This window comes from Urocitellus parryii, chromosome 7, assembly GCF_045843805.1.
Source record: "Urocitellus parryii isolate mUroPar1 chromosome 7, mUroPar1.hap1, whole genome shotgun sequence".
NCBI classification, from domain to species: domain Eukaryota; kingdom Metazoa; phylum Chordata; class Mammalia; order Rodentia; family Sciuridae; genus Urocitellus; species Urocitellus parryii.
This window is the reverse complement of record NC_135537.1, coordinates 36,650,266-36,662,677: the sequence shown is the minus strand read 5'-3', so window position 1 is coordinate 36,662,677 and position 12,412 is coordinate 36,650,266. Positions and strand designations below refer to the sequence as shown.

The 12,412-nt window shown below is 37.4% G+C and overlaps 1 protein-coding gene across 1 annotated transcript in view; it reads left to right on the top strand.

Moving 5' to 3' along the window:
- The window catches only part of Vps13b (vacuolar protein sorting 13 homolog B), a 720,349-nt gene that overhangs the window by 678,864 nt on the left and 29,073 nt on the right, over positions 1 to 12,412 (top strand). The window contains exons 52-54 of the mRNA XM_077801386.1: positions 932 to 1,215; positions 3,457 to 3,584; positions 3,794 to 3,993. Of these exons, the coding sequence (XP_077657512.1) occupies positions 932 to 1,215; positions 3,457 to 3,584; positions 3,794 to 3,993 (612 nt within the window). The remainder of the gene's footprint in view (positions 1 to 931; positions 1,216 to 3,456; positions 3,585 to 3,793; positions 3,994 to 12,412) is intronic.

The window sequence follows — 12,412 nt, the reverse complement described above, 5'->3', positions numbered from 1 at the left end:
TGGTCTCTTAGAGAGAGTGGAACAGTGGGAAAACCCAGACTGGAAGCAGGAAACTTGGCTTCTAGCAGGGCTGTGTCACTTCCTGGCTTTGTGCTATTGGACAGATAAGTCATCAGCTCAGTCAAAAGCAGCTTCCTACTGGACGCAGTGGCTTACACTTGTAATCCCAGTGGCTGAGGAGGCTCAAGCAGAAGAATTGTAAATTCAAAGCCAGTCTCAGCAATTTAACAAGGCCCTAAGCAACTTAGCAAGACCCCATCTCAAAATAAAATGGCTGGGGATTTGGTTAAGCATCCCTGGATTCAATCCCCATTACCAAAACAAAACAAAACAAAAACAAACAGCTTCCTCAGCTGTGAAATAGGAAATTCAAATATATTATTTATTATATTATTTATTATATATTATTGAAATATATTATTATCCCTTGAGGTCCTTTTTAAGTCTAAAATTCAGCAACTCTAATGCCAGAAACAGTGTAAAATTCAATCAGAGTTTGCTCCTCCCTCAGGATGAGCACTACATACAATTTGTCTTCTGAACTCCCAGTTTCCTGTTCTGAATGTTATTCAGATCTGTTTTCCTAATATCTGCCACCACACCACACCATTTCAGTGTAGCCATACCTATCTGTCCAAGGGGACTCCCTCCCCAGCACATGACATTTGTACGCCAGTATCATGGGGATTTTTGCAATACCTGGGAGAAAGAACTATGCATCATCTTTTTAAATCACCCCAACTCTATCATGTGCAGCAAAGCAAACCCTGCTTCCACTGCTTTCACTGTTTCATTAGGGCTTTCTTGTGCTGATATTCCCACATTGCCAACTTGAATACACGGTTATGGTTTCTTAGAAGCTATGCTTTTAAAACTTAACATGGCTGCATTGTTGTAGTAAGTGTGCCCTCTCTGTATTGTCTTTTTCCAGTATTTTCACGTTCCGGACAGTGCTACTTTCAGCATTTGCCCAGGTGGAGAGCAGCCGGCTATAAAATCCAGCTCCCTTCCTTGCTGGGATTTAATGCCTGACATTGGGCCATCAGTGTTGGACACATCCTTGCTTCAGAAACAGATTTTGCTGGGCTTTTCTCCTGCCACAGGTGCCAACAGCTCACAGTGTTGGAGCCTGCCAGCTCTAGTTAAACAAGAGTTTCCCCGACAGAGTGTGGCAGTGCCCCTTGGGAATTCTAGGGAAAATGGATTCTGTACCAGGTATTTTACATATATGTGAATGCCCTTCTTTGCCTGTCAGTGTCACTGTTCCTGGAGATGCTAAGAGAATAGGTGCAATGCTCCATATATATAAGACTAAATTTTATCTTTAATGACTTCTAGACATCATATATGTTGCTCAAATGTTGTGATCATATAATGGGTTGTCCCAGTGTAATGCTTATGAGACGTTTTGGGGGGTGTATGCATCTTATATTGGAGGAAATGATATTATTTGTACCATGGATAGTAGCAATATGTTGTAATGAAAAAGATTATTCTCTTTTAGGAGTTCTTAGCCTCTGTAAAATGGTGAGAAATTAAGGTTAAAATATAAGAAAATCAAGTTGGGAAAGCTTTTTCTTTTCTAATATTGTAATTTTACTTCAAAATAGAATTTTTCACAAAAGTTGATCTAGAGAGAGAACTTAGATTAACACAAGCCACAGAAGACTCTCTGCTGTGGTTGTTCCTGCACGCAAGTTGCTCCAATTACTGATTACCAATTATGCAAATAACAGGACAGAATCAAGGCAGAGACATGTAATGCTTTCTTCATACTAGACTTCTATTTTGTGGTTGTTTTGCATGCAATCCATCCTTTCTACAGCTGTCAGGAATAACTTATTTATGGTATATGTAACAGCTCAAAAGAAAACATATTGTGACCTTATGGGAGGTACCTTATGCTCATGATTATGAATTTATAGAGTTTTGGACTTCAGCCATCCTAACTTTTTTGATATATACAAAGATTTAATAGTAATATTTTAAAAGATAACAGCTTAACTGGAGTTGTCCATAGTGGTAAGGCCCTATTCCACACCCACAACCTTTTTTCCGTCACAATGTTCACAAACATACCTGAGTTTACAAATATTTTCAGCCTTAACCCTGCAAAGAGGGGTTACTCTAATTTATATATGGTTATGGATAATATTAAGCATGTTGAATTTAAGGAAGTATTTTTGAAAGGTATGCAACCTTCTGTCTATAAAACAAATCTTATTTTTACAGTAAAAGACAAAATTTGAAGCAAAACTTCATTTGTAAATGAAGCTTAAATTCCAAGAATTATAGTATAAATTAATCTTATATATAAATATTAAATCTAAATAGTTAAAAAGGACTATACTTTAAACTGGCCCCTAACTTTCATAGCTATCAAAAGAAAACTATCTTGAGATTGGTTTTTCCAGTTCTTTCAAAATTAGTCTAAGAAAAGATCTTTCCTGTTTATCTAAGAACTTCACTCTGAAAAGGAATGTACTTTCTGCTCATCTCACCATCTCCTCATCTCTTGCCCTCCCTCACTCTGTAGTACATATTTGATGGTATATCTTTCACCAAATGCTAATGCACAGTTCACTTTGGCATCTTAAACTAATATAATCTTTGGGAAGGACTCACATTGGCAAATAGAATAGATGGCAAACAGGAAATTGTTTAATGTGCTATTAACCCATTTTAATCAGCATAACAAAGAACTACATTCAGCAAATTAACTAATTTCTGTGATTAATTCTAACAGTGTATGTAATTCAGACTTCAGAGAGAATCTTTTTCCTGATTTGATATAAAATATCATTTGGTAGGCTGTAGTATAACAGGAGAGTTTCTCTCTTTAAAACAGAGGGCAACCTGTGCTCAGGCAGCTGTTTTTCTAACTCCTATCAATACATCTTTTCTCCTGGTGGTCAAAATGTAGATCCTGCAAAGTCTGACCATCTTGTAAAAATTGACAACAAACATTGTAAGTTTGCCTGCTGTTAGAATGGAAATGGACAGGCATCCACATTCTGAAGTAGTCCTTAAAGTAGATCAGCTCTTCCTTTACCAGAATTCACTGAGCACTGTTGGAGAAGACGGTACCTTGTCTGAGAAGTTTAAGGTACATATGCATAGAGGACAAAAGAGCTGGGGACAAGGTGAGCACAGAGTTAGCTATAGTTCTCGCTGAGTGGTAGAGTTAGGGTTTTTAATCTTTTAAATAATTTCTGACATTTTTTGGATATCTTATAATAAATATGTTACCTTTTAAAAATCAGTAAATATGCAGTTCATGTATGACAGCTATTAAATGAAGGGATGGCTTCATTGTTCTGGAAAAATCTCTCCAAGGTATAAAAGAGAAGGCATTTTAGAGTTTGGAATATTGCTAATCCAAGTAAACATGACCAGGAGAGAAAACTTGCACTTTTTTCTAAACCATTTCTGTCATTTGATTTGATTCTGTTTTAGGGCTATAGCACTGACGTATCAAGAATACTTTGGAGTGACTTATTTAACCCTCTCAGAAGACCCTAGTCCTCGAGTTATTCTCCACAACAGATGCCCAGTAGCAGTGCTTATAAAGGAAAACATTAAAGGTATATTTTATAGAACAGACTTTAAAGAATAAAATTTTCTTTCAGGAGGTTTATTTTTCTTTTATTTAGTAGTACATTTATTCTTTAAAGAATGTTTAAATAAAAGTATTGTAAACTTCTTAAGAAATTTATTTTACAACATTATGTTTAATATCCGTAAGTCTTTATCATTCATATCTAAGTCTGCATATGCCTTTTTTTTATTTCAGACATCCCCAAATTTGAGATTTATTGCAGAAAAATTCCTTCTGAGAGTTCAGTTCATCATGAGCTCTATCATCAGATTTCCAGTTATCCAGACTGCAAGACCAAAGACTTGCTTCCTAGCCTTTGTTTGAGAGTAGAGTTGCCAGATGAAATAACTACTGAGTGGAGTGATGCTGTTGACATCAACAGTCAGGGGACGCAGGTCAGTGATCCATGTGTTCTTGCCCAGGCCCAAGGGAAACTTTCCCTTTCTGAGTCCTTATTGGTTCTTTATTTTTAAATGCAATTTTCTAAATGCTAAACTTGTCTCTATGTAAGGGTACTTGTGTATCCATTTTTATATCCCCACAGACTTAAATTCTTCAATACAAATATGTATCTGTAAAGTTTACTATGCAACTATTTACCAGGGGGAGCACCTAGAAAAAATCAAGTCATCTTGAATCTACCACAGGTCAAAAATGAGGCACAATTATTAGACTTCTTTATTTAGAAGTAAATTCATTATCCAGATTTTAGGATGATCAAAATACCAACCTAAATTAATTCCCTTTTTTGAAAATTTACCGATTTAAAAACATACATTTTTTCATACTAGTAAAACTTTGCAAATATAAGTATAGTTTTTAAAAACCTGAGTGGATAAGATGTCCTGATTTGTTTGTCTTACTCTGAATGTTAGTGGTATTTTTGTTGAAAATAGCACATGAATTTGTTACTTCCTTTTCTGCTGTACTTGAAACCTACTGTTTGTTAAGTGTGCAATTCAGTGCCGTTAAATACATTTACCATGTTGTACAAGCATCATCACTGTCTATTTCTAAAACTTTTTCATCATTTCAATCAAACTCTGTGCCCATTCAATAGTAACTCCTCATGCCTCCTTCCCCAACTCCTAGAACCTCTATTCTTCTTTCTTGTCTCTATGAATTTGCCTGCTGTAAATAAGGGGAATCATAAACTATTTGTCCTTCTGTATGTGGTTTATTTCCCTTAACTTGTTTTCTTAAAAGCTCATTCATATTTTAGCATGTACAAGAACTTCATTCCTTTTTATGACTGAATAATTTTGCATTATACCTCATAAATAAGGGGAATCATAAACTATTTGTCCTTCTGTATGTGGTTTATTTCCCTTAACTTGTTTTCTTAAAAGCTCATTCATATTTTAGCATGTACAAGAACTTCATTCCTTTTTATGACTGAATAATTTTGCATTATACTTTTTTAGAGTTCTTTCACATTTATTTTAGTTCATTTGGTCTTATGAAGTAGATCCTCCTGTAATGGTTATAAAACACATATTAAAGTTGTAATTATATTTATAGTAATAATGGTTATTATTTAATAATCACATACTCTGTTACAAGCATCGTGCTAATAAGCACTTTTGCTGTTATCTAAACTTTACAGCAGCCATACATGTTAGGTCTTGTTGCAGAAATAGAAAATAAGACCTCTAAAAACAGCACATTCTAATTCCCATTCCTTCAAGATGAGGATCTGGGATTTTATCCAGATCTCCTGGCTCCAAAGTCCATGCTCTGAAACACTGTGCCACATGTGCTACTTCTTTACTTGGAATTCCTTAATTCTTCTTGCCCAGCCCTGAAGACACATTCTTTCTCATCTCTTAAGATTCTCCCAAAGCCTCGGTGCAATCTCCTTCCTCACCCTCTGGACCCCTCTATATTCTCCTATAACATCTATAGCATTTAGTTGCACTTCTATCTTTTTTTTAATATTTATTTTTTGTTTGTTTTAGGTGGACACAGTGTCTTTTATTTTATTTTTATGTGGTGCTGAGGATCAAACTCAGTGCCTCACATGTGCTAGGCAAACACTCTACCACTGAGCCACAACCCCAGCCCTGCACTTATTTCTTTAAATGATTTCCTACTGCATCAAGATTCCTGGCAGTTAGGTGCATACTTTATTCTTTCCTAGACCACAGTAGAGTATCTGACAACACAGGAAGATCTTAATAAAAATTAATGAAATAAATGAATGTCTGAATGAATGAACTGAATAAGAAAATGAGATTGGATGAAGGAGGCCAAAAGGGTCCCAGGTATGACCTGGGAAAACTCCAACTGCAAGTATAGAGCAGCAAAAGAAAGGAGGGAAAGGAGACAAGTGGCAGGAAGAGCACCCGGGTGGAGTGACAGGAAGTGTCCAGAGGAGAACTGTGACAGGATGGAAAATCCCTGAAGGATGCCAAGCAACGTAATGATAAGAAATTGTAAGTTCAGGAGTAAGTAGAAGCAAGGGAGTTAGAAGAGCAGGTGAGTGTTGTTCTCTCAAGAAGTGTGGCCATAAGAAAATGAGATCAGTGGGGAGGAAATGCTACATACTGTGGGAGACAAGCCCAGCAAGCAGAGTGGAAAATATGAGCAAAATGTGCCCAGAGACATAAGTCCAAGGCACAGGCAAAGTAGTTGAGCTTGAATAGAAAGACCACTTGTTTCTCCAATGGGGCAAAGGGGTGAGAATGAGCACAGGTGTAGATAGAAACATGTGGAGGGATGAGGCCAGGAAATTAGTTGAATTGGTTCTCAGTGCCTCAAGTTTATTTGTGAAGTGTGGAGTGAATGATCTGCCAAGAGAGGGAAAGAAGAAGGGGTCTGGGGAGACCAGTAGCCGTGGAAACAGATGAAGGATCTGGCCAAAGATAGACAAAAGAATGAATGAGCAGCTGGCAGGACTGCACTCACCCTGGACACCTGCACTTGTAGCAGCCAGGGGTGTGCTTTCCATCAGCCGTGCTTATTTGATGAACGTCGAAAATCTGTGGAGTCCCTGCAGCCCCTGGAGATGTGCCCAGTCTTGTTAATTTACAAAATGAACACTGTAAGCTTCTCAAGGGTTCCTAAATTCCCCATCATTGGTTTGAAGAGTTTTGAAATCTTGCTTATATGTGTCTCAGGAATTCTTTACAATAGGCATATGCCTGCCAAACTATTTTGGGGACTCCTATTCACTCTAAAGTTCCTCACACCTTTTTTTTGAAGGGATACTTCAAAGCTCAGGGGAGGCACTCCTTCCAACACCCTGATCATTCATGGTCAGAGGACCCAGCAAAGTCTCAGGTTCCCATTAATCTTTTAGGAGCTGTATGCCATATGTCCTACAGACCATGGTGCACTTCCTCCTCTGGAGAAAGACATGTTTCAGACCCTCACCAACATTCTTTCTGTAATACCCCAGGCATATAAATCACTAGGGAGAGAGGAAACTCTGTCCCTGATGAAAGAGCAGTTTTTGGGATGGGTGGGTTTGTCTTCTAGGAACCTCCCCTCAGCCCTTGATCTGAGAGAAGGGATATGAGTTTCAAAGCTGGCCTAAACAAGCACAATTAAAACACCAAAATATCTCCATTATGCCTCAAGGAAAAAAACTGCATTGGTTTTTTTTTTTTTAGTCCTACATAGGTCCCTGGGCTCAGTTTTGTAAATAAGACCGTCTCATATAATTTTAAATGCAGTATATGAAAGAATATACATAAAAAGGTTTATAATTTCACAAACAAGCATTCTTTGTATCAAGAGTTATCAAAGAAGAGCTCATAACAGGCAGGCCACAAAATCTAGATTATAAAGTTGGTATGGGTTTTCGGGAGTTGTGTCCTTGGATCTCGCACCTGGTTAGAAGACATCTCGTGGATGTTCAGCCAGAGGCCCAAAAGTAACAACTGATTACCATGTGACAGCAGGTGGTAGCCTGACTTAGGAAGAGAAACCTCTAGGTTCTTGACAAATAAAGGCATAAGAAATAAATTTATACTGATCATTTGTACAGATCCTATCAGCAAAATAGGTTAAAATCCTATCATAGTGCATGCAATTTCAATTTCTAATAGAAACATTATTTTTGACAAAAGTTAGGAAACATTTGAAAAACCAAAACAAGGTACAAAAAAAGCAATAGAAGTTTTCACTTAACAAAAATATTGTAAAGCTAGCTTCATTCATTCAATCAACAAATAGTTACTGAGATTCTAATATGAGCCAGGCATTAAATTTGGTACTGGGACTACACAAAATGCACTGAACAAAAACAAAACACAGCTCTTGCCCCAGGGAATTTATGTGTGGAAAAGGTAAATAATAAGCAACTAATCACATGGAGAGTTGTATTATCATAAATTTTGATGGGAGCAATGAAGGAAGGGAATAAGTGTGCTATAAGACAGCACAACAGGCCAGTTTGAGAAGCCAGGGAATGTCTCTGGGTGAGGGACTTTTCATCTATGCCTTCAAGGATATACAGGCATGAACTTCAGAAAAGTATTTTATGTGCCACTGAAGAATGAGCAAAGTAGAATGCTCAGTCTGAAAACCACCTCCCTTCCAAATTATCCCTTTGCAGGTGAATTTCCTTGATCCTAAAAGGATCAAATGAATTCTCATGATCTTTAGCTCTTAAGGGAAGTATTTAGTGGGGTCAGGGTCACTGCTAGTCTCAAATTGTTTATGTTTGAGAGGGGAAATGTCAGAGAGTGACAGTTTGTGTTTATATGGTTCTCTAACATTCAAGTGCTCTCCCACACAGTCCGTATTCTTTCATTTGTTCAAAAAATTTTATTGAGGGTCTATCAAGTACCAAACCCTTTGCTTTAAATAAGGCATTATCCCTACCTTTAAGGACTTAACTAAATACATCCTGTAAAGGACAATAATGTTTATGTTTATTTACCAATGAGAGGTTTGAGGTTTAAAGAATAATCAGCAAGGTAACTTATAGCTGAGCAGGATCAGGCTGACACCTGGCTCTGCTCATGGATCTCCCAAAGCTGTTTCTTTTCTACACCAAACTGAGGTCACCACTGGCCGTCCTCTCTAGTCCTGCTGACTGAAGATACTGCTGCCTGAAAGCTCATCAAAGCACAGGTTAGAGAACACTTTCTAATTACCCCTTTACCTAGTTCAAGAGTGCCTGCATGACATTTTAGAAGGTCCCATTGTCATAGTCATGGCTTTGTCCAGTGTTGGCTATAAGAAACTTTCTTCCTAATCCAACTGAAAACTCCCTCAATAACATCCACTCATTCATCCTTGTTTTGCCCTCTAGGGTTGTTTCAGTACAGCCACACTGTAATTTTTTGAGGGAGGCTTCAACATCTTCTCTAAGTGTTCCCTTATCCAGGCCAAACATTTCTGGTTCCTTGAGTCACTCCTTTAGGAAATGTGATTTCCAGACCCATCACCAGTTACCCTTGTCTGAACACACCAGTGTGTTATGTTCCCTCTTAAAAATCTGGCAGCCGGAATTACATGCAGTATTCCAAATGTGGTCTAACCAGCTATTACCTCCCTGTGCTTCCATTAATAAAGTAGAAGATTGACTTCACTTTTTATTAACAAGTTCAGACTGTTTGTTATTATTGAACTTGTGGTCAACCACATCCCCCAAGTCTTTACCGAATGACTTGCTATATAGTTGACTTTTTGAACTCAATGACAGGACTTTACATTTATCCCCAATAAATTAAGTCTTGTTGCTATTGGCCTAGTCCAGCTTTTTGAAATTACCATTAAAAAAAATTGAGATGCTGTCATCTAACATATTAGGTATCCATGGTAGCTTTATGTCAGCTATAGATGTGGTGAGCAAGCATTCTCCATGTTCATCCAAGTCATCAGTAAATATGTTGAGCAGGACAAGTCCAAAGCCTACAGTATACTGTAGAGGATCACTGGAGACTTCCCTCCAGTCAGCCAGTAACACGCCAAACTACATCATCTAGCCCACAGTTTTTAGAAAATACACCTAAAAGTACTTTTAAACTATAATGTGTAGTATCTTATCTGTAAGAATGTCATGAGGTACTTTGCTAAGTTCTTTGATGAACCAGAACTCAAAAGTGTGATCAGCCATCAGGTAAACATCACACAGAGGTGAACCCAGGCACAGATGCTTAAAGTAACAGGTGGTAATTTTCAGAGATACATCTACCTCCATCCAGGGATTTGTATATAGAAAAAATAAAAGGTTGTCAATCCAAGTGAGGTTGTGATTTAGAAAATCCGTAGTGAAGGTATTTTGATTTCTTTCTTACTTCTCTCACCTCCCTTTACCAACCCCCACATCCAGGCCAGAACAGAGAGCAGCAAGTTGGCACCCATTTCTGAAAGCCTGCCTAGTCCCCGGGTCTAGAGTCTTTTGTGTGCTTATAGTTTGTTCTGGCTGAGTCACAACTGTTCCACAGATTCTCCAGAATGGGGTTCCTCTAAAATGTTTTTCAAAAAGTATACAGAGAAAAAAAATTACATCCAGAATATCTACTTTTTTCTTTTCATCCTTATCTAACATTTTCAACTTTAATCATCTTAGAAATCATCTCCCTTCTTTTCCTTTCTGGAAGATATAATTCATCTCATAGGTCTAGCTACTATCTATCACCCATCACTCCCAGACCTACATATATATAAAATCTCCCTCATATCCCTCCTAAACTCCAAATCTGTGTCCTCCTAAACTGCAAATCTGTGTTTCAGCTACCCACTGATCTTCAAGCACCTCACACCAATGTGTCTAAAACCAAGATGATCATTTCCCAGATCACAAGCCAGTACAAAAGCCTTAAGTAATATTGATATAAACTAGTACTGAATTGCTGTTTTTTCTCAAGAACTCTAAAAGTATTTGCATTAGTCCCTGTTACATCCCTTTAAAGTTTGATGCAATCTGAAACTCCTAGAGGTGATTTTTGCACAGTGTAACTCAACCTGGGATTCAAACCCAGGATGGCCTGGCTTCTAAACCTGGCTTCTCCCCACTATATCCCAGTGCCTTCCTTTTTCTTCCTTCCTTCACACATCCAGTCACTCAGACATGTCTCTGGTACCAACCTTCTCTCTTTTTCAGGCCTTTGGTTTATCTCAGATTTTAGGAATAGCAGCTTAAAGGATGTCTCTACCCTTAAGTTAGTGTTCATAACTGCTACCAAAGTGATTCCTAAAACATGAAGTCCAGCTCAGAGAAGGCTCTCCAGTCTTCCAGACCACTTAAAACAGACCACATGTCAATTACTTAGCATACGTGGAAATCTCTAGTTCCCTTTCTTCAAAGACTAAGAAGTTGAGCAGTCTTGCATATCATGGTTTGCCTAGTTGCAAACATGGTTTGCCTCTTACAAACTACTTCCATGGACATGTAAGTAGTAGAGTTTTAATTTACTCCTTCACAAAATAAGAGGTAGAGTTTGGGTTTTGTCGTTATTGTTTGTTTTTAATGAAAAAAAGTTTTAGCTAAAACTCAACTAAACAAGAAAAATGCCTAGTTATCTTCAGATCATTTTAGTCAAATCAATTCATGGCACATGTATTATGCCACTAAAGCTTGAAGGTGCAAAAGCAGGAGAGGAAACGATCATCTTTTATCATTTTTAAGACTAAATAGAATTTCACAAGGGGAAAATGATCTTTACAAAACCAGGTGGATGAACAATTTTGGTTGTGGAAAGGTAGTTAGAAAAGGCTAGAGGTAAGAGAGAGAGATGGCTAAACTCTCAGACTTTCTAAGAAAGGAAGTAAAACTTTGAGGTGGGGCAGAATGAGTCAAGTGGAAGCAAAGGAAAGAAGCCCAGTGAGATGTACCAATCATAGGAATTGGAGCCCAGTTGAAGAGAGAATTCATGAAAACTGAAGATTTTAATAACCAGGATAACTATTGTTTAAGTTTAACTTGGCTGAGAGTTTTATAATTCCCTTTTTGATTATCCCTATATCTTCACATATAGCCTATTGGGGGGGGGGGAAATGCCAGCAAGGTGGAAAATAGACTTTTAAAAATATTTTCCATATTCCCTTTATTTTCTATCTCTGCATAACTTTTTTACTTAGTAAAATTAAATTTTACTAAGTAAAAAATTAAGTTGGTATAATTTTTTTATTGTCTTAGATATAAATTTTTAAAAATCATTTTTAAAATGATTTTTAAAATTTTAACTGAGTACATAGTAAAGCACAAGTTTTATTTAAGTGTATCTTCTTTGTGATTATATTGGAAGATGATGTGCTAAGAGGAAGGCAGGACCTAGGCCTTGAATGATATTCTTATACCCACATTAAGTAAGAGAGAGCTTTACTGATCAGAGTTCTTTAACACAGATTCAAATAGCAAAGCTCAGAGACTCCCCAGGTCTGTTTTGTGGTTAAGGCAGCAAGTATGTTAGTATATATTGCCTAGAGCCTTCCCTGCCCCATATACTAGTAGCGAAAAGTGATGAAAGTAAATATGACCCCATGGTTCAGGACTGGCTAGGTTGCTTCATGATAATGAAAAACAACAACAAATCCTCTTGACCATTATTCATTTAGTTCATTCTTTTCCCCTAAGAACAAACAAATGTCTGTTCTTCCAAGATTATAGGCAGTCACTACATCACACTTAAAGTCCAGTACTTCTGAGAGATGTTCAGTCTAGATATGATTCTTTTTGATCTACAGACATCTGAACTGATCTGCCTTGCCCTGCTGTGTTATAGCACAGGAAAACAGTAATAACGTCTCCAATTTGAAACCAGGAAGAATGAGACATATGTAAGCCTCTTGCCAATAGCAATTCTGAAATTTTTCCAGGTACATTTCTGAGTAGGGTTTATACCCTGGAAGCAAGAA